The sequence below is a fragment of the Syngnathoides biaculeatus genome, chromosome 1 (genome assembly GCF_019802595.1).
Source record: "Syngnathoides biaculeatus isolate LvHL_M chromosome 1, ASM1980259v1, whole genome shotgun sequence".
NCBI lineage: Eukaryota > Metazoa > Chordata > Actinopteri > Syngnathiformes > Syngnathidae > Syngnathoides > Syngnathoides biaculeatus.
In genome coordinates this window covers 12,253,341-12,275,625 of record NC_084640.1, presented here as the reverse complement: position 1 = coordinate 12,275,625, position 22,285 = coordinate 12,253,341, and the positions used below count along the sequence as shown (strand labels likewise).

The window sequence follows — 22,285 nt, the reverse complement described above, 5'->3', positions numbered from 1 at the left end:
TATCATGGAAATATCTGTTAATGAGCTTATGGGATGTGAGATGAAAACTTAATTATCTTAGCTAATGAATGAGTCAAAAGAACAATCTGGCCCCATGATATGAGTCGACACCGAGTCTCCAATTACCATCTATGGCTTAAAACAAAAGGACAACATATAACAGCGAACTGTCAGCACTTCACGGGATGACAGCGAAATGACGCAAGCAGCATTTAAGATGGAGGATGGATCAATTTTCCTCCTCTGCTTTCCTTCCCCTTTCAGTTAAGTTGAAGAAGCAAGATTCCAGAGCAAGCCCGTCAAATGGATTAATTAGCACATTTGCGTCATAATGAAGTTCACAAACGCCCATTGCTCTGATCATTTATGATTTATTTAATTAAAATTGATATTCTCTGTTTGCGTTGACATTTCGCATTTTCTCCCTTGACCAACACGCCGGCAGCTTTTTTAATTCATCCTTTCATGGGATAAACAGAAGGTCTAAATACAAAATTAATAGTCGAGCATCCTCATATTCTGTGAGCGACTCAAGGACTCCAAAAGTTTTATTTTTTTTCCTTATTTTGCTGCATTGCTTCGGTGAAGAGCACCGCAGATTTAAGTGTTAATTAGATGCTTGCCCTACTTGTGTAACTTGCACACACAGGAAGCAAAGTATTTTAAAAGTCAGAAACATATACTAAATGCACCATCGTCATGATCTCACAAATGACCCGCGCTGTGGATAAACCATTAGAAAGTCCATTTAGGCAAAATCTGATTCTAATTTGATGACGAGGCAATTCTAAATGGCCACTTGTATTTCTGAGATAGCAGCGTGTGTTTAATTTGTCTGCTTGGAAATGAAATCAATAAATTCCGTTTTTTTTTCTGCATCGTCAAGTTGGTCGAAAAAGTAGCACAGCCGTTCAATGAATCATCAAAATATTTTTGTCAAGGCCACCTTTAAGGTAATTCACCCACTACGACCACTGATACAATACCACGGTATTGCATCAAGCAGAGACATAAAATAATAAATATGGTTGTGACTTTCGACCTGGGGTCGCCACAGCGAGTAACTCGCATGATTTATGTGGTACGCTCATGCTGGATGCACTTCCTGGTGCAGCCCATCTATTTTTAAGATGGGCTTGGAAACGGCGACGGCTGGGTATTAAGAAACTGGTCAGGAATCAGGCCAATGCTGTCAGGATTGGGTTTTCGGTTTTGTGGTATTGGAGTGGGGGCAAAATGTGGAGGAACAAAGTGGTGGGAATCTAGAAACCAAGCCGGGGGTGCACGACTCTCAAAGAGGTATTAAAAAAAATAAAAAGGCAAACAAGGACTATGGCGTAAAACACTAAATTTAAAGTAAGAAACAAAACACTTGCCACTAAGGAAACATGGAATATGGCGACAAAGGACCAACACACAAAGAAGGAAAGCAGAGAATTAAAAACAAGCAAACGAAAGAGACGACATGGCACAGCTGGTTATGGACCGTTTTAACAGCATTTTTACCAATTATTCATTCACTGTGGGACAGCCACAATTATAAGTGGAAGAGTACGGGCCAAATTGATTGATATTTCCATTTTTCCAGTTATTCTCACCATGCAGCGGAGTTGCACTAGTCGGGATCTTTTGTACATTTCGTACAGCAGAGGTCATGACTACTATTTTTCTCATGATGGCTAATCATACTTGAAATGCATCAGAAGAAGGCAAGCATGGATTAATTGCAGTATGTCCGCAATCAAGACAGTGCGGGACAAATTATACACCCCAACTAAAGTGATATCAAATATGAGGTACATTCAGTGTACGACTGAATCCAACTTTGCCGACCCACCACATGGTCAAATTGTCTATATTTCCTTTTGGGGTAGGAACTGGTGCATTGTTGCAGCTGCAGCCGTGAGTAGATCACGACTTTGGTCCCTGGGCAGCCTTCAAAAGTGCTTTTGCAGCAAGAGTGCAGAGGAGGGCTTCTCTCTTATTTGATGTGCGATGCGCATCATTGTTAACTGCTCCAGGAACCCCCTCTTCTTGTCTTGCTTATTAGGCATGCACGTAAAGTTGATCTTCCTGATAAACAAGTGCAATGTACGTGCTTGTATTAGTTATGTCACATCAGAGGTTGAAGAGTGGCAAGCCCCAGTCCGACTTGAGCTGTACCAATTACATTGCCTGTCTTACCCATCCCTCCTGTTTTTATGGCTCAGTCCAGGGTGATGGCTCACTAAAATTTACTGTCGGATCAAATGGACCTCATTCTCAGTGGAGGATGTGGCATATAGGCTATAAAAGAGTGGATACTGCTGTTTCTGGGTATGGAAAGTGACAAAACTTGTCTGGGGGTCTATGAAGAACGCGTTCTCTCAACTTTGTGCATGTTCGCTCCTGTTTTTGAACAGCTTCACTGAGGGAGCTCCGATTTCCTCTTACATTCCAAAAACTTGGGTGAAAGACACTTGATGGAGGGCATAGGTGTGAATGTTAGCGTAAGCGTAAGAAGGGCCACAGAAGTCCAATACTGACAGAAGTTGAAGTTGTGTAGCTTAAAATTGCGAAATGTAGCCCAATTAAATTCATAAAATGGGAAAAAAAATGTAAAAAAAAAAAACATGACCAAAATCCTAAAAGAAACACTGAGATGAATAGTAGTTTTTTCAAGTGTTTTATTCCAAAACCCCTTCAAAATAAGTTTCAAATTCAAGAAAGTAGAATAAGCTTAGACACAATGCAAAGCATCATATACAGACGGATAAAATACATTTATATATTGCAGACAAGCCATGGTGGGTCTTACATATGTACAATATTTATGTAAACTTTTATGTACACTCTTTTTACATATACAAAAAGCTTTTTCCCCCCTTTTTTCTTTGTATACATTTATATATAGATTTATTTAGATAATTTCCATAGACTCCCCACTAGCATTTGTACTACAATAATGGGAAAATGACATGTCAATTCAATTTTTTTTCCATTTTATATTACAAATGTGTTTTCACAAAAATATATCTCTGTACAAAAATGTATTTTTTTTTTCAATTTGTTAATATCTTTATTAGCGACACGACACAGACTGGACTGTCCATGTTTCTTTCATGTACCGCTTGACTTTATCTATCAGTCTTTGCCTTTTCGCTGTTTGACTGTTCAGTCTGTTAAAGAGCTACATGGAGCTCACTCAGGTGCTTTTGAGTTGTCATGAGATTTGGTCTCATCCAGTGGCCCGTTCACAGATTCTCCAAGCTTTTGTATAACAGAAAAAAAACCTTTTTTTCTTTTTTTTTTTTGAGAGGGTTGAGGGGGGGTGGTGGGTGGGCCTGGTTGCAAAGAACAGCACACAGAAAACATCCTTACACTGAAAATCAGTTCTTCTGACAATACTGGCAAACAACTGATTTTGAACTCTTAATATCAACAAATTCAGACACACAGTGAAATCAAGTACATTCAGACAAATTACCGACCCTTGAACTCAACTCAATTTTCTGAATCCGTAAGCGTCAGCATCTCTCCTTCTTTCCCTCTTGAGCTGGAGTCAGAAGGGCTTTGCTGAAAACTGGAGATGAAATGCATTTGCCATTGGGACTGAATAACGTAGCAGTGAGAGAGCGAGAGAGAGTGAGTGGCTGTGGCACAGCTGCCTCCAACACAAGGAGATAGTGGAGATACTGTAACAAAGGATAATTGACCCCAAATATGTTGATGGATTGTTTGGTACAAACAAACTGTTGCATTACAATGAGCAAGAAAAAAAAAAAGGTAGCTGTTAATCACCTCGCCGACTGACGGGAAATTTCGAGAACTCTACGGGAAGCAGAGCAGAGGGTCTGTTTCATTATAAACGAGATGGGGAGCCGAAGAGAGCTGTTCCTTGCTGATAACAAAAGTGTGTAGAGGATGGACAGATTCTATGCCTTTAAATATGCAAAGAGAACCAGGACTGTGCCGGATACCTCTTAAAGCATAACTCTAACTTTCCCATTAAGCTTCAGTGCACTTTCTTCAGGAAAAACTTTGCAGAATAACCCATAAGGTTACAAAATATTCCCGTGCACATGTAGCAATTCTCTAGTCATGAAACACCCAGTATTGATACTGAGAAAGACCTGGCCCCCGTTCCAAACGTGCATTATGAGTAGAAGTGATGCAACATTGACAATAAAAGCTGAACATGATCGATTTCTTTGGTTGATACTTCCAATCTTCCCAAAACATGCGACGACCGATCAAAACACATAGGCAAGCATATACTGCATATAAGTCAACTGAAGTTAGTCCCTCCACACAATAAACTACATTTACACACTGCAAATGACTTAAAACAAAAAGGCAAAGCTGAGTAAAAATTCAATCATCACAAATCTAAATTAAAAAAAAAAAATCTGTGAATAAGTTGCAGTTCCTTCAGTCGGCATGTAACTGTTGTAGATGCACTTTATGTTCAAGATTGGACAGCAAGAGTAATAGAGACCCCGATCTATGCCATTTCAAATTGGAGATATCACACCACTATAATGAGGTCATGACAAGGCACTATGATGAACATAAAGTGCTTATTAGAAAGTGGAGAGGGTAGAAAAATACAGAGGAGAAAGCTTCGGGTCTGATATTTTCGACTGAGCCCTTGTGTTTGCACACAAACAATCGCTGTATAGATAATCCAGAATTTAACCAGTGTCGTTAGAAAGTCCGTAGTCTAAACGCGGCTTGTTCGCCACTCGCATTAGTTTAGCGCTAACACAATTAATCTTGTGAAAGGGCATTATTATCCGTTCAAAGAAAAATGTAGTGGGGAAACTCAATTAAAAGGGAGGGACTACTTGAAAATATCCACGCTGCGAGAAATACTCTGAGCAATATTCCAACATAATAAATAAATAAAAGAACCCCCTCCCAACTTTTTGGAGAACTGAAGGGCAACGCCTGCTTAGATAACACGGGTTCTCCGCTCCCTGCGGAATCTCCGAGGGAATTCAATTGTTTCCTTTCCCATCAATTCCCCAGCAGACTGGCAAGGGGCAATATTCTATCTGTGGCGTTGCGATAAGTGAGGGCTGTAAAAGTAATAACATAGTAAAAGCAATTACCAGCTCACAGCCACTCTGATTCCAGGAACATTACAGTGATTGGTTTCAAAGGCCTAGATTTTTGGAGGGGAATTACTGCATGTATGTCGGTGATTAGAAAGACTTTGTTTGCTTGTTATGTCAAAGCCACTCTTCTGCATTCTGTTCTAATACTGCAGTTGTATAATCCATCCATCCACCCCGGGGGTAAAATAGATGGCTATTCACAGTCATCAATGTGGCAAGGCAAAATTACACCGGAATGCAACTAATGGCTCCATTTAGTCTGTTGAAAGTCAAGCACTCACCCCCGTGACGGCATCCGTACAGGTGCTAAGATATAAATAGCCAGGAGCCGAGTCACATCCAAACACATCTACACACAGAAAATGTCGTTTAGCATTTGTTCCTCCTATAAGGAATTGACTTCTCTCGACAAGTGTCAGCCTGAAAAAAAAAGAGTATCACAGATCTTGCTCTTTCCTTAATTCTGGGAGCCCAAATAATATTTACATTATTGGGGGAAAAACATATTACATCAGAGTATACCAGCAACTTGCCCACCACCGTCACAACTTTCAAGAAGACCTCTGCAACCTATTCATGCCAAGTCAAGACAAAACAAAGCAACGCTACATTTTATTTTATTATTATTTTGAAACGGAACAAAGCTGCCAGAAGTTATCTTACAGAAAAGACCACAACGGAATTCGACTGAAGTTACTCACTGATTCATCCGTACATCACACTGAAAAAAGTCCCCTTAGCGCAAAGCGTCTAGAGGTTGGAACAATGACAATATATTTTTTTGTGGGTGATGCTTTTGTTTTCTACAAATGTAGCGTATCACACCTGTACCAGTTGTGTGCATTTGTAGACCCTGTCGTGACTCACAAGCAAAAATGCTGCCACGCTGACAACACAATAGCTTTCCTTTTTTCCAAACAGAAAGGGTTTGGGCTCTTGCGTCTGATTTTCTTGGAACTAATTGAAGCTTTTTAGTAACCAAAAGCTTTGTTATGAATCATTCGCTGAAAAATCGCATCTTGGAGAGATGGAGGCAGAACCGAGTGGACTGTTTGGCTGTGACCAGTCGAGGTGCTGTTCTTAACCATTTGGTGGTCTCAAGAAGAACAGCATGACATCAGTTCATGAGCCAGAACATTTCAGAGAAAATGACATCTATGAAATAATCAATTGTATTTTTCTCCCTCGATTAATGATGACACTGATATATAAACCCCATACTTTTTTTTTTAGTAATAAAAGTAAAATAATTGTGGAGATATAGTTGTTAAACTGCATCATAATAATTGTGAAAACATACATTTTATGTTCTGTAACTGCTGCAGCTTCAACTCTTTGGAAACAGGAAAAAAAATATCTCAAGATACGTTTACATTGATGAGATTCTGCTTTTTTGAGTTTGTGTGAAATTTGTGTGATTTAAGTGACCGTGATGGCAGAGTGGTAAGCCACATTTAAAAAAAAAGCACAGAAAAGCGATGAAATTAGACTACCGGATCAGGTTGCAGATACCAAGAAAAAACTAAAAACAAATAAATGCATCGCCTCGGATGACTACGAGTGTTTTCTGCAGCCCTTTGCACCGTCAAAGCCCTCCACTGGACACCACTGCCCAGCATGATGAATTCAACACAAAAGTCATTAACAAGCTCAAAAACAGCAGGGGCCAAAAGTTTGTCTCCAACATGGCCTTCACTGCTTTTAAATCCATCCTCTGGTGGTGCAAACTTGTGGATGAAACCTTTTAACTGCCTCAGGAACAGATGGTTGGGGGCGTAGAAGAGTTCTTCATCACAGAAAGCAAGCAGCGTAAAGGGTGAAGGCAAATACAAACAAAACAATTGGAAACCATAGCAAATCATGAAATAAAATGTCTGCCAAACAGCTGACTTGTATGTTGATCTCTGGTCGCAACAGGTTCAGGTCTTTTGATCACAAAATTCCTTTTGGGTTTAGGCGGCATGGAGAGTTGTCACAGCTTTGCTTCCAGCATTACTTCCTCCTGGAATGCAGTTTCAGGTGCAAACATTTCTTCAGGATGTGGTAAGACGTTAAACCCCCCCCCCCCCCAAAAAAAAAAAAAAAAAAATACTAAAATAAAAATAAAGCATTTTGTTGTTGAATGTTGCTGCGTTGATTCTTTTTTGGGAGGATATTTTTCCACTGGAGTTGTTTCTCGACTGTTTTTGCACCACACAAAAATAAGATTCGTCTCGCCTTCTTGCTTAAGGAATGACAGAGGGATGGCCTCAAAGACCGGGTGCACCTCTCCTCCCTTGACTGACGGATTGATGCAAAAGGGGGGGTGGGAGAGTAAAAAGCAAGTCAAAATAGAGTTCGTATCTGGGCATGAAAAGAAAAATGAACCACGGGAAGAACTTTGACAAATGACGCAACGACGTGAAAATGAAAAGGAAACAGGTAACATTAGGCATCATATTCTCAAATGGTTCATTTGAAATGTTGCATATCGGAGGATCTGTCTGTAGTTGGTGTTGGTGCTGGAGTTTTCTTGGTCCACTTTGTACCATATGAGCGTCTGACAGCGTGCCGTGTCTTACCTTGAGAAGGAAGTGGTCGCTATACAGCTGTGCACACTGTGCTGACTGTGAACTCGGTCTCGTTGGCCATGATGTCAGTGGGCTGAATGTTGCGATCATACATTGGGTTCTCGAACGTAGCCCGTCCATTGGTGTTCTCATGGCCCACGTAGCCGTTGAAAGGGACATTGGGTCTTCTTCTGCAGTAAGGCAATGCCGTGTTACATGGGAGAATCCAGTTAAAAATATATGCACAAATGGTTCCCGGAATGGACTTTGAATAATTCCATTAACAAAACTTCATCTTGTTTATCTTTCGAATTTATGTGAGTTGTGCAAATTGAGTTTTATCACAGATCATATGTTCCACGCGGGGTGCGAACGTGCAAAACCTTGAAATAAATGTGCAAAGCGTACCTATGTTTGTAGAGGTACAGGGCAAAGCCTGCGATGATCATCGCTATAAAAGGCACTAGGATGGCTGCTGCCACTGAACTGCTGTTGGAGGCAAAGTTGTAGGCTGTGTTGTCTCTGCTGGGATCTAAACTCTCTGCAAGCATGCGATAACATTCCATCATTTAGTGCCCATTCAATAGACAGCGAATCTAAAAAAGAAACCCTCATGAACAAGGGAGATTATCCCGCTCAAACCTTTGCCAGTGACTCCAGTCCCCAATAATTCAAGGAAAATAAACCGAGAGGAAATAAATATGGTGATTATTATGGTTGGAGGGGAGCTGCTAGCAAATGCTTAATTTACATAACAGGCTGAGCAGACAAGTGACCTTTCAAAGTTTATCATGGTCCTTTACTTTAATTTTCCCCCCTTTGGGTACGTCAAAACCCATTGTGGGAAAAATCAGTCTGAGTTAAAGGCATGCGCTACTTGTAAGGCATTTTCTAATTTAGAAATGTGTGTGTTTGGTTGAGCGTGCGTGTCTGCGGCAAAGGCTACACCTGCAGAATAACAGCCCAGCTGTTTGCCATTCTGCCCCCTTTACCAAAATAAAGCTTCAATAAAAACAAGTGACACTTGAGAAGGAATTCAATTAACGGCTTACGTTGTACTTGCCAATCATCCCTCTAGCGGGTGAGTGCGGGCACATTCGTCCACGCCCACTGAGGCGTGCCGTTTGTCCAACTGCTGATTTCCAACAAATTGCGTGGGTTTATTACCAACACGTGCATTTCAGCCCCCTGACTTCTCATACGGGCTTGAATCCAAACACACAAGCAGAGGCCCACTTTCCAAAGGTATTAATAAAGATTTGTTTGCTGTGGCCAGAGCAAGACGGCACTCGTTGCTCAACTAAAAAAAAAAAAACCAAAGTCCTGACTTTGCATTTTAATCTAAACTCCTGTTGCGTGTGGTCATTGTTATTATTGAACATATTCGAAGTGGTGGTGCAATATATGACAAAATCAGCTCCTTGTCAGATTAACACAGCGGGAATACATTCGCAAAGAGTCATTTTTGTCATACACTTGACCTGCCTGAGCGTAGCTTGGCGCCTGGGGCGTGTTCAGAATCAGTGGTTAGTGAATAATTAATCATGATAATAAATATTCATTCACAATTTAAGTCAGGTTAAAGATTACATGGCTGTTGTTATAGATTAAAGGAAGACAGAGTATGTGTTTTGATATTGCGCAATTTTTGTCAGCTTTTATTAGAGTTTGCGAAACCCCCAAAATTAAAGTGATTGATGGCAAATGAATTCAAATGGTTTGTACTGTTAAGCCCATAAGTATTAATAACCTGGCCAAATTTGGAGGTACTGCATTTTTATTAATCATAATTTTTTCCCCTCATTTCCCACCAAGAGAGCCACATTCAAAAAATAATACGTTTGAAAAGATAACCCATTTTACTTATCTTGTATTTCAATTAGCTTCTTTTCCAATAATTAGAATTTTGCCAAACAATCAATGGATGAAAATACGAATCAATATTTTGTCTTTTTTTTTTTAAACATGAGCTTTCCTCATTTTATTATTGTGAGCAGGCCAATAAAAAGTACAGGAACTAGAAAAATAAATCTTTCTTGTGTACACATTGCACGACTGTAGCAGGCTTCTAGATTAATGGAGTGTTGGCTGGAAGGATTTGTTGCAATAAAAAACAAAAACAAAAATACAATGGAGTAATTCACGTCGCAGACATGAGAAAGAATACACGCTTAAGGGGATGAAAACAAATATTCACCTGGAACCTTCGAAGTATATTTACAGTGTCAAGTGCAAGATTGCATGGTAGAGCAAAGAGACAAAACTACAAACAACTCACTGGAGTCATTTTGTGTATATACACCATTTTGTATGGCCATGCTATAGTGGCTGTGATTGTGTATTTGACTATAAACTACAACATGACTATATGTGGACAAACTACACAATTTAAACCATTTCACACAAAGTCCAATGATTATTTGTTTTTAAAAATGCAGGCAGCTCGCTCACCCAGTCTCTGCAGACCAAACTGCCCAAAGCCTTTACCACGGACAAATCCCTGGTACACGAAGGAGTTGGATGAAGACATGTAGGACACCTACCGAGGGAGAATGAAAGGAAGACAGTAACATCCAATCACATCCAAGTGCCGCAAAAAAAAAAACACAAAACAAAAAAAAAAAAAAACAGCGCATCATCAAAATGTCGGCTGCTGGTGCAGGCGGAAGATGAAATGTCGAAAAGAGGGGTGACATGAAATAGAAAACTTATATAGCCACACAGGAATAACCTTTCTTTGTGAATTATAAAAAATATAAGCATGTGCTCCTAACACACGGACGGAGAAGGGAATTCTTGCTAATTCAGCAATAATTTAAATGACATTTAAATGATAGAAGAGACTCTCACTTACGTGTCCGTCTAGAGCCCAGTTGTCGATTTTGAACTTGTTGACAAATATCTCCACGGGACCTCGGATCTGGTGAACCTGGAGCAGCAGCTGGGCTTCTTCTCTTTTATAGGTACCTTCAGGGATATCAGATAAACAGGATTATAAAGTCATTTAATCTTTGAAGAGTTACAGCGATGGGAAATTCACATTTCACAGCACGCACCAGCCGTCTAGTATCGTCAAACGGGATCAAAAGAAACCACGGAGGAATCGGGGCAGCAGTTCGTGCTGCATATTGGACATTCATGAACATGCACATGCCAAATATTGCACAATCAGCGTTAACAGCTTTTTGTCAGTATTTTCTTCCGATACTCAAGACTCAATAACAGCATCATTCTCAAATGCATGATGATGTGAGTTGGGACAATCTTAGCCAGACAGAAGTGATCAGGCCTTGCATTTTGCTTATGCAAATTTGCTTTTCAGTGAATCCCAGCCAGACATGAAGTATGCCACAGGGAAAATTTGATTATTGTTTTTATTTTCCATAACAGTAGCAATAATCTACATCACAGCGATTACTTCTGATCCGCCTGTAAACAACATCTCAGCAAGGGTAGTGAATGACCTCAAATACAATGTAAAAGACAGAATAGGTAAGTCAAGCAAGTGTTGTTAATGCCATTTTTTTGGTTTATATTTTCTTTTCTGGAGTACCAACCGGCCAGTTTGAGCTCCACGCCACTGTGGTCAAGTAGTGTTCCATTCACCCGGTTGCTAAATGACTCAAAGGCAGTGATGCTGAGCATAGCTGGCTGCTTCTTCCCCAAATACTCATAGGATCCCCTCCAGAGAGAGTTCTTTGCAAATACTCCGCCGGGTACTGAGACAGGGGTGGCGGGGGCGGGAATGACAAGGAGCGACAGGTAGAAAAGTAAGTGACAAAGTTATCACTGGGACACACATTTTTTTTTTCTTGTCTTTGGATGTCCTGTCAAGCTATTCAATAAAAAATAGGAGAAATCCAGTGTGCAAAAGAAAATAGACACTCATGAAATGTAAACATGCAACAGAAGGAGAAAATACATTGTTGACAACATCTGAAAAAAAAATAGGTGCATTACAAACGTTGCATTTCCCTTTTGTTATTTTGGTATTTCATTTAAATAGAAACGAAGAAAAATATGTCGATCATTTTAAAGTGCGCTATACTGGAACTTTAAGAAGAGTTATACAGAGGGGGAATAGTGTGTATGCTAAAGAAAAATCTAAATGAAAAACCTATCTTGCAAAACAAAACCAAAAAAAAAAAAAAAAAATACCTGGTAATTTGGAAGGAGGCTCCTGCACTGTTCCCACGGGGCTCTTACCACTCGGACGGTTGTCAGCTAGGACGCATAACAACAAAATATCGGGTGAAAAAAAAAGTCATTTCTGTAAACAGAGCAGTATGTGTGATAGGATAATCTTGACTTTGAAAACTCAAAGAAGAGACCATTAGGGTACCCGTGTGCTGCATTAAGCCAGCGCCTCTAACTTGTGATTGGACAATACAAAAGCATCAAACGGGTGTCCCAGCTGAACTACAGATCCGTTAGACACACAGTTTTGTAGCTCCGAGAGACACTTCAATAAGGTCTCGCCACTCACAAACACTCCCAAACTGTCAAACAGAGACAGGATTGACATACGAAGACAGGTATAGCCCCGGTAGTTTATGACCAATAACACCTTGAGTAAACACGGCCACTAAGAAGAAGCGCAAACTCCTCCAGGCCTTTCTTCTTTATTAGCTGCCAGGATTTGACCTGCCAATCCATCACTGCACACAAAGGTGCTGTTAAAACAGCATTCCTAGCACATTCACGTTTAATAGCAAACCTTTCTTGGCTTTACAACTCATCTTTGCACATGGCAGCGCCCCTTAGCTCGCCTTTTTCCTCAATTTAAAGTTCCCGTTAAGTCACATTTCATGTGTTTTCTAATTTGACAGAATGCTGCTACCGACCCTGCCGAAATTTGAATGATTACAAAAAAATTTGGAAGTTGTAGCAAAGGAGGCATCAAAATTGTGAAAAATCAAGCCACTAAGCTACTTTTGAAAAAAAAAAAAAATCTTATCAACATTGTCTCGCTATGTATAAAAGCTGTCCTGCTAAGTGGATCAATGGCAAGCATTGTGCTTATCAGGTTATGGCCGCTTGTTAATGTTGCAACGCTTGCTTTCTGTGCATGTGTGTGCATAGACTGTAATTGTGTGATGGATGGACCTTCCTACCCTTGCATGTGTCTGATTATAAGCTACTGTTAACAAGGTATTTATCAACATTAGGCAAATCTGCTGTTTCACCCCTCTATACTGCCTTAGTCGTGGCCAAAATGGGGAGCTGATAAAAAGCATCAATTGCAAATTTTAGATGACTTCTCTAGTATCTTTGGGGGATCGTGCAGCATGTTTCAACAATTTCAATTCCAAATTATGCGCAGCTCAAGTTCACATCAAAAAGGTTATGAAACCTGTTCATATTTAAGTCGAAATGAGAAGTGTTCCCTAATGGAAAAATCATGAGAATATTTCAACCTGCACAGAGAGGTGGTTTCCCTGTCCAGCTCCCGTCAGACTTGCAAGTCCTGTGCTCTGATCCTCCGGCCAAGTAAAATCCGGGCTGGCACGTATAGATCAGCGTGTAGCCAAGGGATGGCAGTTCAATGGCTCGCACGTCCGTCTGGGCTGGCAGCTCGGGCTGGCTGCAGTGGTGAGCTGCAGACATAAAAAATGGGGAATGGGGCGGGGGGGGGGGGGGGGGGAAGATAGAGAGAAGGCATTTAAGGCGGTGAGGAAGAAGAAAGTGGCCTTATCAAGAGTGAGAATTGAAGTGAGGTTTAAGAGAAACCACAGCTGGAAAGAAAAAAAGGGGGGAAAAGATGTGCAAAATAAAGTGCTATAAATGATAGAGTTGACCACCAATGCAGTGTGGTTGTTTTTTTTTTTTCTATTTTCAATTGAATTTGAATGTGAGCTGACCTATGCACTCGGGCTGAAAACCACTCCAAGTGAGGTTGGGGAGACATGTGCGAGAAATGGAGCCCTGCAGTAGGTAGCCTTTTCTGCAGTTGAAGAAAACCGTGCCGCTGATCTGGAAGAGAGGGCATGTGAAAATATGGCACATATTGGACAGGAGTAGTTCGAGACTTCAAATAATGTATAATAAATGTCATATAAAGTGCACTTTGTGTTTTTAAAAGCCTACCATAAATGTGGTTATTCTGTCAAAGGAGTCTATAAAGCAACAGTCAATTGCATTCCTCTTTTCGAGTTAAGACAGAGAGAATTTTTATATTCAAATGAATTCCGAGAACTACTGCCAAACGGTAAGTGCAAACAAATGCTAATTGTGACAGTTTCACGGACAATTATATTCCTTAGTGGTGAAAATCATCAAGATTAGGTCATTTAAATAACACGAACAGTAATTCAGAAAAAAAAACATTACTTTAAATTAGCATTGTCATTTGAAAAGGAGAAAGCACAGCAAAGCTATAATGATTTCCATACTTTGGCAACATAATATAAATATTTTTTGTAGACTTTTCTTCATCCTTGAATCTAGTCATTCAACACAAAAGGACTAAGAACTGGAGAGTTTGTTCTGGAGTAATTGGAATGAATATAAAATAATACAACGGTGAAGGTTTATACACTAAATACGCATTTCTTCGTTTGTGTGAAGTGTTGTTGTCGCACTGGATACCTGATAGCCTTGACTGTTGTTCTGATTACCAAAGAGAGGGGTCCCCGGGTCCGTGCAGGTGGTGTGAGTGGGATCTGAAACAAAAATAAAGTTGGCTTCATTTATTACGCAACAATCAAGTGTCTCATCGAAAGGAAATGAGCAGTCTTCAGTCTTATATTAAATAATAGCTGCTGTGTTGTATACCCCATGTTAAAGGCTGAGGACTGCTGTTTTGTTTTACATCCACTGTATGTCTAGACCACATTGAGGCAGAAACAAAGTTAAAATGTTATATACCAATGCAAGAGGGCTGAGTTCCACTCCAGGAGCCATCGTATTGGCAATACCTCCTGGTAGAGCCCACCAGGATCAATGGGGGGGAGCATGAAAAAGAGACCGAGGAAAGGTAGGTAAAGCCTCGGTCTTCCCTCTTCCCTTGAGCAGGCAAGCCTGGGTCTCCGCAGAACACAGCTGCAAAAAAAAAGATGGAATAATACACCAAAACATGCGGGGATTTATATCAAAGAATTTCCCTAAGGGACATATGGCAAATGTGATTTGTTGGGTAAAACAAATACACGCATTGGACTGGAATTGAGCTGTCCAGCATTACGCCACTTACGAAAGCACTGTGGTTTCTCCCCGCTCCAATTGCCATTGCCTTGGCAAGTCAGCACGGTGGGCAGTGACAGCTGGTAACCTTGGTTACAGGAATAGCTGATGCTGGAGCCCCAGTTAAAGTCTGTACCAACAACTTGTCCATTAGGAATGCTCGGCGGAGGACCGCAGACAATTGCTACCAGTGGGAGAGACATTTTGGTTGAGTTCATGTTATCTGTTATTCACTTGTGGTATTTTCCAAATACTAAAAGTTATGTCAGATATTTGAACAGACTCACTACTTTACAAAGGATAAATTCGCATTGGATTATGCAAGAATACCTTTGCACAGAGGCTTGGTGCTATTCCAGGTGCGAGCCTTGGTGCAGATGAGGGTGGAAGCACGGTCGGCATCCATGGTGAAACCAGGAGAACACTGGAAACTGACCGTATGGTTGTAGATAAAATCATTCCCCAACCTCACGCCATTGGCTGGTACTCCTGGGTCACCGCAGTTGATTACTACACGAGGGCGATTGTAAAATATTAAAAAAAAAAAAAAAAATCATCAAGAGAAATCTGCAGCTTCAAAGCTCAATCTTGGTGTAACTATTAAAGATGTATTCCACCTTAAGATCTTATTTTTACCTACATGACCAAATTTGGCTAAGGAAAGGCTGTCTTTGCTGACATAAAATGACATTTCTGAAAAAAATCGGAGCTAAGTGATTAGCATGGCACGTGCAATGCAACTAAGCAACCTAAAAAAGCTGCTTTTACAAACACTCGTCCTGAGTTTTCGCAGATGATTAAACCCAAATTTTACAAATCCACAAAAAAACAACTAAATGTACTTTGGATTTAGTCCAGATGAGTTAATTTACCAGAGCACTCGGGCATATTGCCGGTCCAGGTGCCGTTTATCGTACAGTGTCTGGTAAGAAGGCCAGTAGAGTAGTAGCCGTCCCTGCATGCGTACGTAATAGATCTGGAAAAGGTTAGGCCATCGTGGACCAGGATCATGGCGTTTCGAGGAGTACCAGGGTTTCCACAGGATATGACTAGGATCAGAAAGGGAACAAAGAGATTTGGTTTGGTTTAGATACGCCAGGTTCAGTTGCTCGGGAGGCAATGTCATTTCTTATTGTTTATTCAATGCTTCCGTCCATGAACAGTTACTTTTCTCCAAATCTGCCACAACATATTCTGTGTTAATCTCATTACTAAATTGAGATCACTCTATCTATGCGACATCATGAGAAATCCAATCCATTAATGTGATGGGTAAGTGGATTTCATTATAGAATCTGACGTGGGTCTCAAGCTTTGACAATCAGACACAAGCAGAGGTTCTTTTCACCACAGTCACCAGCTTGCATCAGACTTTCAGAGCCATGAGGGTCTAGGTCCTCGATAATGACCAGATGTGGTCCGGCCTTTGAAGCCGGTGCCAGCTAGGAACAGGTGGGTGACGCCGGCTCATATGTACACACCAAAGAGGGAATTGAGCCAAAGGAAGGCAAGGCAAAGACTTGCTGACATAAGGAGATGTGTGTTTGTTTAAAGAACAGGAGAGCGAGTGAGTGTGAGGTTCCCGCTAAATAGCGAATGTAAGAAGTTGAAGTAGAGCCTGGAGTAGTCGCTGCAGTGGAAATTGAATTTTTATTTTAGTTTAGGAATCTTTAAGCATTCATTCACAATCTTGCTACGCATAAAACACTAGTTAAAATGCTCTGCCCATTTTGCCTCATTTAGTTTGAATTTTGATTATGTGTGTGTGATGGGCGCTCGATAAAACACAGGGGTCTGATTGGGATGAGACAGCAACAAATTGCTTGATATCATGACCGGCGATGACCTGTTTTCAAAAACACCGGTTGAAAGTTTTCCGATAATGAAATATCAGCGATGTTATCTGCTTCAATGAGGAAATATTACTTTTACTTTGCATATTTATACTGCATAAGGAAATCAGTGAATGCAATTGTCAACTTCAATAACCTCGCATGAACTGCAAAGCGTCTGTCAGATATTGTGCTCATTAATGACTACGCCTCCATCCGAGGCCTTCATTTAATTATACGCTACTTGTCAATATCTGCAGTGCAGTGGTTGCAATTCAAGCAGTCGTTTTTTTTTTTTTTTTTTTTATTCTCCTCAGTGTCCTCCACCTCTTCATTTCAAATCCTGAGGCATTTCCAGGACGGTTGGGCTGTGTAATCCCTCTATTGCCTTTTGGGTCTGCCCCTGGGTCTCAAGTCAGATGTGTCCAGAATATCTTTGCAGTGCATGCAGGAGTGCATCCTGAGCAGATTGCTTATCGACCTCCAGTGTCTGCTTTCGGTGCAAAGGGGAAGTTGCTCAGCTCCATACTCACATATAGCCAAACTTGGCAGCTGTTTTGCCGATGTGATTAGAATTGTGATTTAACTTACAGGTTAAGAGTTAAAAACTGTCACGAAGTGATCAAGTACATCAGTTATAATGTCCATCATTGTTCAATAACATTCACATTCTGACCTTGAAATTTAGTTTCTATTAGATATGATAGATCCCGCGACCCATACACACACACACACACACACACACACACACACACACACACACACACACACACACACACACACACACACACACACACACACAGAGCATCGGCCGTATGTATTTCTTACCATGGCACTCAGGTTGGGTCCCTATCCAAGTCCCATTGGCCAGGCACATTCGCTCCGGAGAACCTTTCAGCGTGTAACCTGGCTCACAGCTGAAGCGCACCACGCTGCCCACTGTGAATTCATCCCCTAACCGGATGCCATGCACAGGAACACCTGGATCTCCACAAAGACCCGCGGATTCGCCTATGAAACGGAAAAGAGAAGAGAAAATATGAACCACCGTCAGGTTTGACTACTTGAGCTTTTTGTAGAATTGTTTAGTATGATGGATATTTTCCTATTCGAGAATAACATTAATACGAGAGCTGGAGAAGAGCCAGAAGCCCTTGTAAATGGTCCATCCGACAAAATTAGTACTTCTCTGTTTCCATTTGCCATACTGTTGATGTAAATTCTTTCATTGCAGTTATTTGTTAAACATGGAGGAAACAACCTATCCGATTAATATACAGTATTCCACTTGTAAAATAATTCAGTGACACATTGGTTTTTGCTGTCACATCCTAACTTGACCATTGTCAGGTTAATGCCATCTAAATGGTGCTACAAAATTTTGACAAATCTTAAAAGTGTTGTTGTTTTTATTGCCTGCCTCATTTGCTGTTAAATGTGCCATAAAAATGCCATCATGTGTCATCTACATGTGTGTTGTAATTCTTCTTAAATTGACTTTGTTGAAATACTTTATGGTCACATCAATTTTGATGTGTTGACATTTGTGGATTCGAAGTGAACGTCCGCAATTTATTCCACATGTGGATATTACAAGAAAATGGGGGGGGGGGAGTGGTAGTGCAGGGGCCAACATATTTACTGAGCTTCATAAACAAGCTACTATGTAAGCATCCTGGCTGCTTCGTCTAATATGAGAGGAATAAAATGATTTTATTGAGGACATTGTTTTTTGCCCTTGAAGCCTATGAAACAGAAAGGCAGCCGCTGCTTTAGTGCACCAGCTTTGCCCATTACGCCGCTAAGATCTGTCCGTCTCCCTGAAATGCATCTTTATTGTCCTTGTATTGAAAAGATTGATGTTTTTTTATTAGTTCCAATCTTCAATGTCAAGTTTGGACACTCTTGGTTCCAAATTTGGTCAAACGGGGAGTAGTCGGTACCAGAGCAGTGAGGCGGTGAGGCGCTCCATTGCGCATCCAGCTGGCACATACGCGTGGTGTTGCCAATGATGGTGCGCTGGCCGATACAGCTGTAGCGGATGACTGAGCCCACGGTTCGACGGTCACCTGAGATCTGGGCGTAGGGGGGTATGCTGGGGCGATCACACAAGACCACTGTTCAAATGGAGAGACCAAAAAAAAAAAAACAGTTAAGGCAAACAAGTGAAATGTGGATGGTTAATAAAAAGCCGTCAGTCAGTGAAAAGTGGCCAATGGCACTCCCCACCAGGAGCACTCACAAAGGCACTTGGGCAGGGAGCGGTCCCAGGTACCGTCACCTTGACAGGCAATAGAGCTCGTTCCTAACAGGTAGTACCCCGTGTTGCAGCGGTATGACACGGTGGTCTGGAAGCTGTAGCGATGTGGTCCACTGGGAATGACTTGCCTAACGCTGTTTTCTACATGACCTGGCTCTGTACAGTTCACAGCTGGAGAGGGGAGGACCAGAGAAGAAGGGAGGGTTGGGGGGTTAGGTGATGGCACAGGTTAAATCTGTTGAAATGTGACGTGATTCTCATTAGAAGACATTTTGTCCGTCTTCAGACAGCGCTGGTTGGATCGGTTCTAGTCTGCATTATCTCCAGCTTCAGTTACTCCTTTCACTATTCCAGCATCCATTCAACCAAGCATCCAACCCAAAACCAATGAAGAAGAACGGCAGATAGACTGGAGGTAATAAATTTTTATCGAATATATTAAAATTAGCTGGATATCAGGCTATTGATCATGTTGGCACAGATCCACTTTGTGTGTTTCATACAAAAATAATTATATATTATTTTAACAGAATCAACAACTCAATGACTTGCATTTGATGTTTAGTTGAAAAAAATGAAAATAAGAATTAAATAGACAACGATGCGAAATCCCTAAATGGCTTTCAAAAACTGTCTGCGACATCCAGAGGAGCCGTTATGCCCAACCGTGCCCTATTTGCCACATGAATTGAAGTCATTGTATGCTAATGAGCTATCTCATTTTTATGCTCCCAACACGCATCACTGTTGAATCACCCAAAAATATTTTTCTCCCATATGACTGACCAAATGACCGACCGACCTGTAGCTCATTATTAAAATCCAGCAAATAAATATCTCAGCAACTCATTTTTGACTCATCGGAGTACTTATTCCAACAACACAAAAAAGGTTCACCACAAACCTCCAAACTAGAGATTGACTCAAGCTTTACTGTATCCCTTAAGCACTGCCTAATGGACCCCTGCCAAGTAATGGCCTTGTAACCAGGACTTTTTTTTTTTCTTCCATCATGTTTTGCTCACCTTTTATTCATGAATGCCAACTAAATACGAGTAGCCCAAAGGCAGGTGGCGTTTTGGCTCTGTTGTCAAGAGTCAAATTGCTGGTGATTAGGGAGAGCTAAGCGCATTATGGATGGGCAAGCAAACACTTATAGCCAGCGGAAATCCTTATCCGTTGTCTGAGTGACTCATACTCTACCTCTCAGTAAAGAAAAGCTCAAGGTTCATGAATGCAAGCCGAGGTAAAATGAATCTTCAGGTCATTTTTCTTTTTTCGTTCTCAGAGCGAGAGCATAGCAGGGAGTGTACTTACAAAAATATGGCTGCAATATTTTAATGCATGTGATAAATTAGATTTTCGCCGAGACCTCTAATCTACTTATGGCCGCACAGGCAGTGAGGATAACGGAAGATCCAAACATCATCCCGGTGCCCTATTCACAGTGTCACACATCTGAAACTCAAGATCTAGAGACGACCGAGATCCAGGCAACTCAGAATAAAGAGATTTAAGATGTACAGCCATGGCAACTCTGACGTTATTATTATTAGCATGTATATGCAGCCGTTATTTTAAAGATTATAAACATTAACATTACAAATACACAGTGTCCCAATCCATTTATTTTAAGAGTCAGACATTGATGTGGGCTGCCAGTCACCCATCCTGCTGGTACACAATGTCCTTTGCACATTTGCCTTCATCTCAAAATTAAGACGCAAGCCACGGACGTTTAACCTCCCCACTGCTTTCGTAAATGTCTAAAAATGTTGTTTTTATCCTGCGGCAAAACAAATGCGTTCATTAAAGTCGGTCCTTCATTTATTCAGTCACATTTTGGACCTTAACTCACAAGAGGCCTTTTACGCTTGCCATGAAGCTTTCAGTTAGCGTTGCTTGGATATTTTGCTTTTATGCAAAAACACAACCCAATTAAATGTCCTTGCTTTGCTCGTACAAAGCACAAAATTGAATGACTGAATAATAGACGAGGTGCGGCTTTTCAAATGAAGCTGTCCTCTATACGAGCTAAAAGATGCCGTTATTGTCCTCGCCTCTCTCGGAGGTGAGCCTGTGAGCTAAATAATTCATAAACGTATTTGACCATTTACTATTTTAATAACTTACTGTTCTGTTTTTGCTGTTTCACTCCAATTCCCTGCAAGCGGAGTCATTAAAACACTATGCCTCTGAGTGTCTTGGTCTGGGCTTTGGGCGACTTTGTTTAGAATACATTTAATTATGTTCCATGTTATGGTATGTATGTGTTTTTGTGTTCCATTTTGTGATTTTTTTCTGTTCAGGTTCCCCTCTGCAGATATTCCTCGTGTCAACTAACCAGCTCCCTCCAGCCATTCTCGTCTTGTTCATGTGTGCCTCATTGTCTCAATTTGTTTTTATTTTGTTCCTTGAGACTGTTGACTCTGTGCTGGTGTATGTTGCAGTCAAATGTCACATCACCTTTGTGGTAACTCTTTTCACCACAATCTTCAGTGCAGAGGTTTTTGTTTCTCCTGTTTTTCTCATTTATGTAATGATCTTGGACTTTTAATTCAGTATTAATCTATGTAATCGATAAATATTTGGAGTACAACCTGCAGTCTACTGTCCAAACCTGTCTGACAGTTGTGAGGGTGCAACTGTGAATACAAAATCAAAATGAAATTGCTTTTATTTATAAAGTAAATTTCTTCGGCTCACTTTCATGTCACATTTGTAAAGGTTTGTGTTTTTGTTTCATTTTCCATTGACTTTGATTTGAATTTTCTGTATGGAATAGTAAATTCTAATTCTGATTAAATATTAATGTCCACTTGTTACTCACTTTTACAGCGAGGGAGAGGATTACTCCACTGCCCATTGGCCTGGCAGTTGGACTCAACAGCACCCTGAAGAACATATCCGGTATTGCAGACAAAGCGAACGCCATCATTTAAGCTGAACTGGTTTCCCTGTGTCATCCCAAATGTGGGGTTACCAGGATGACCACATGTGATAGCTGGGGAAAAAAAAAAAACAGGGGAAAAAAGATGTTAGTGAAGTCTGTGTCATTTGTCCTGTTAACGGTCTTGCCATACTCGGTATAATAATTTCAATTAATAAAAACAGTCACACGGTTTTCACAAAAAAGACAGGGGACCAGTAATTTCAACATGTAGGTACTTACGGACACAAACTGGGGTTTGTCTTGACCAGCGATGGTCCTGTTCACAGATCCTCACAGACACTCCGATGAGACGAAATCCTGGGTTGCACTGGTACACAACACTACCTCTATAGTTGTAGTTCTCTCCATTAATTTGCCCATTAACAATAGGCTCTGGGTTGCCACAGTGGCCAGCTATTACATGAAAAAAA

General features: G+C 40.8%; 1 protein-coding gene across 1 annotated transcript in view; it reads right to left on the bottom strand.

Annotated features, from left to right (window-relative positions):
* Positions 1-2,683: 2,683 nt before the first annotated feature.
* Positions 2,684-22,285, bottom strand: part of csmd2 (CUB and Sushi multiple domains 2) — a 234,610-nt gene continuing 215,008 nt past the window's right edge. Inside the window, exons 58-76 of the mRNA XM_061816677.1 lie at positions 22,095-22,268; positions 21,753-21,926; positions 18,905-19,093; positions 18,606-18,779; positions 17,491-17,673; positions 15,703-15,879; positions 15,161-15,340; positions 14,841-15,014; positions 14,516-14,689; positions 14,237-14,310; positions 13,510-13,621; positions 13,066-13,245; positions 11,807-11,872; positions 11,206-11,367; positions 10,503-10,615; positions 10,100-10,187; positions 8,057-8,189; positions 7,661-7,839; positions 2,684-7,379 (exon numbers count right to left, since the gene is read on the bottom strand). Coding sequence (XP_061672661.1) covers positions 7,680-7,839; positions 8,057-8,189; positions 10,100-10,187; positions 10,503-10,615; positions 11,206-11,367; positions 11,807-11,872; positions 13,066-13,245; positions 13,510-13,621; positions 14,237-14,310; positions 14,516-14,689; positions 14,841-15,014; positions 15,161-15,340; positions 15,703-15,879; positions 17,491-17,673; positions 18,606-18,779; positions 18,905-19,093; positions 21,753-21,926; positions 22,095-22,268 — 2,687 coding nt within the window. The 3' untranslated portion in view covers positions 2,684-7,379; positions 7,661-7,679. The remainder of the gene's footprint in view (positions 7,380-7,660; positions 7,840-8,056; positions 8,190-10,099; positions 10,188-10,502; positions 10,616-11,205; positions 11,368-11,806; positions 11,873-13,065; positions 13,246-13,509; positions 13,622-14,236; positions 14,311-14,515; positions 14,690-14,840; positions 15,015-15,160; positions 15,341-15,702; positions 15,880-17,490; positions 17,674-18,605; positions 18,780-18,904; positions 19,094-21,752; positions 21,927-22,094; positions 22,269-22,285) is intronic.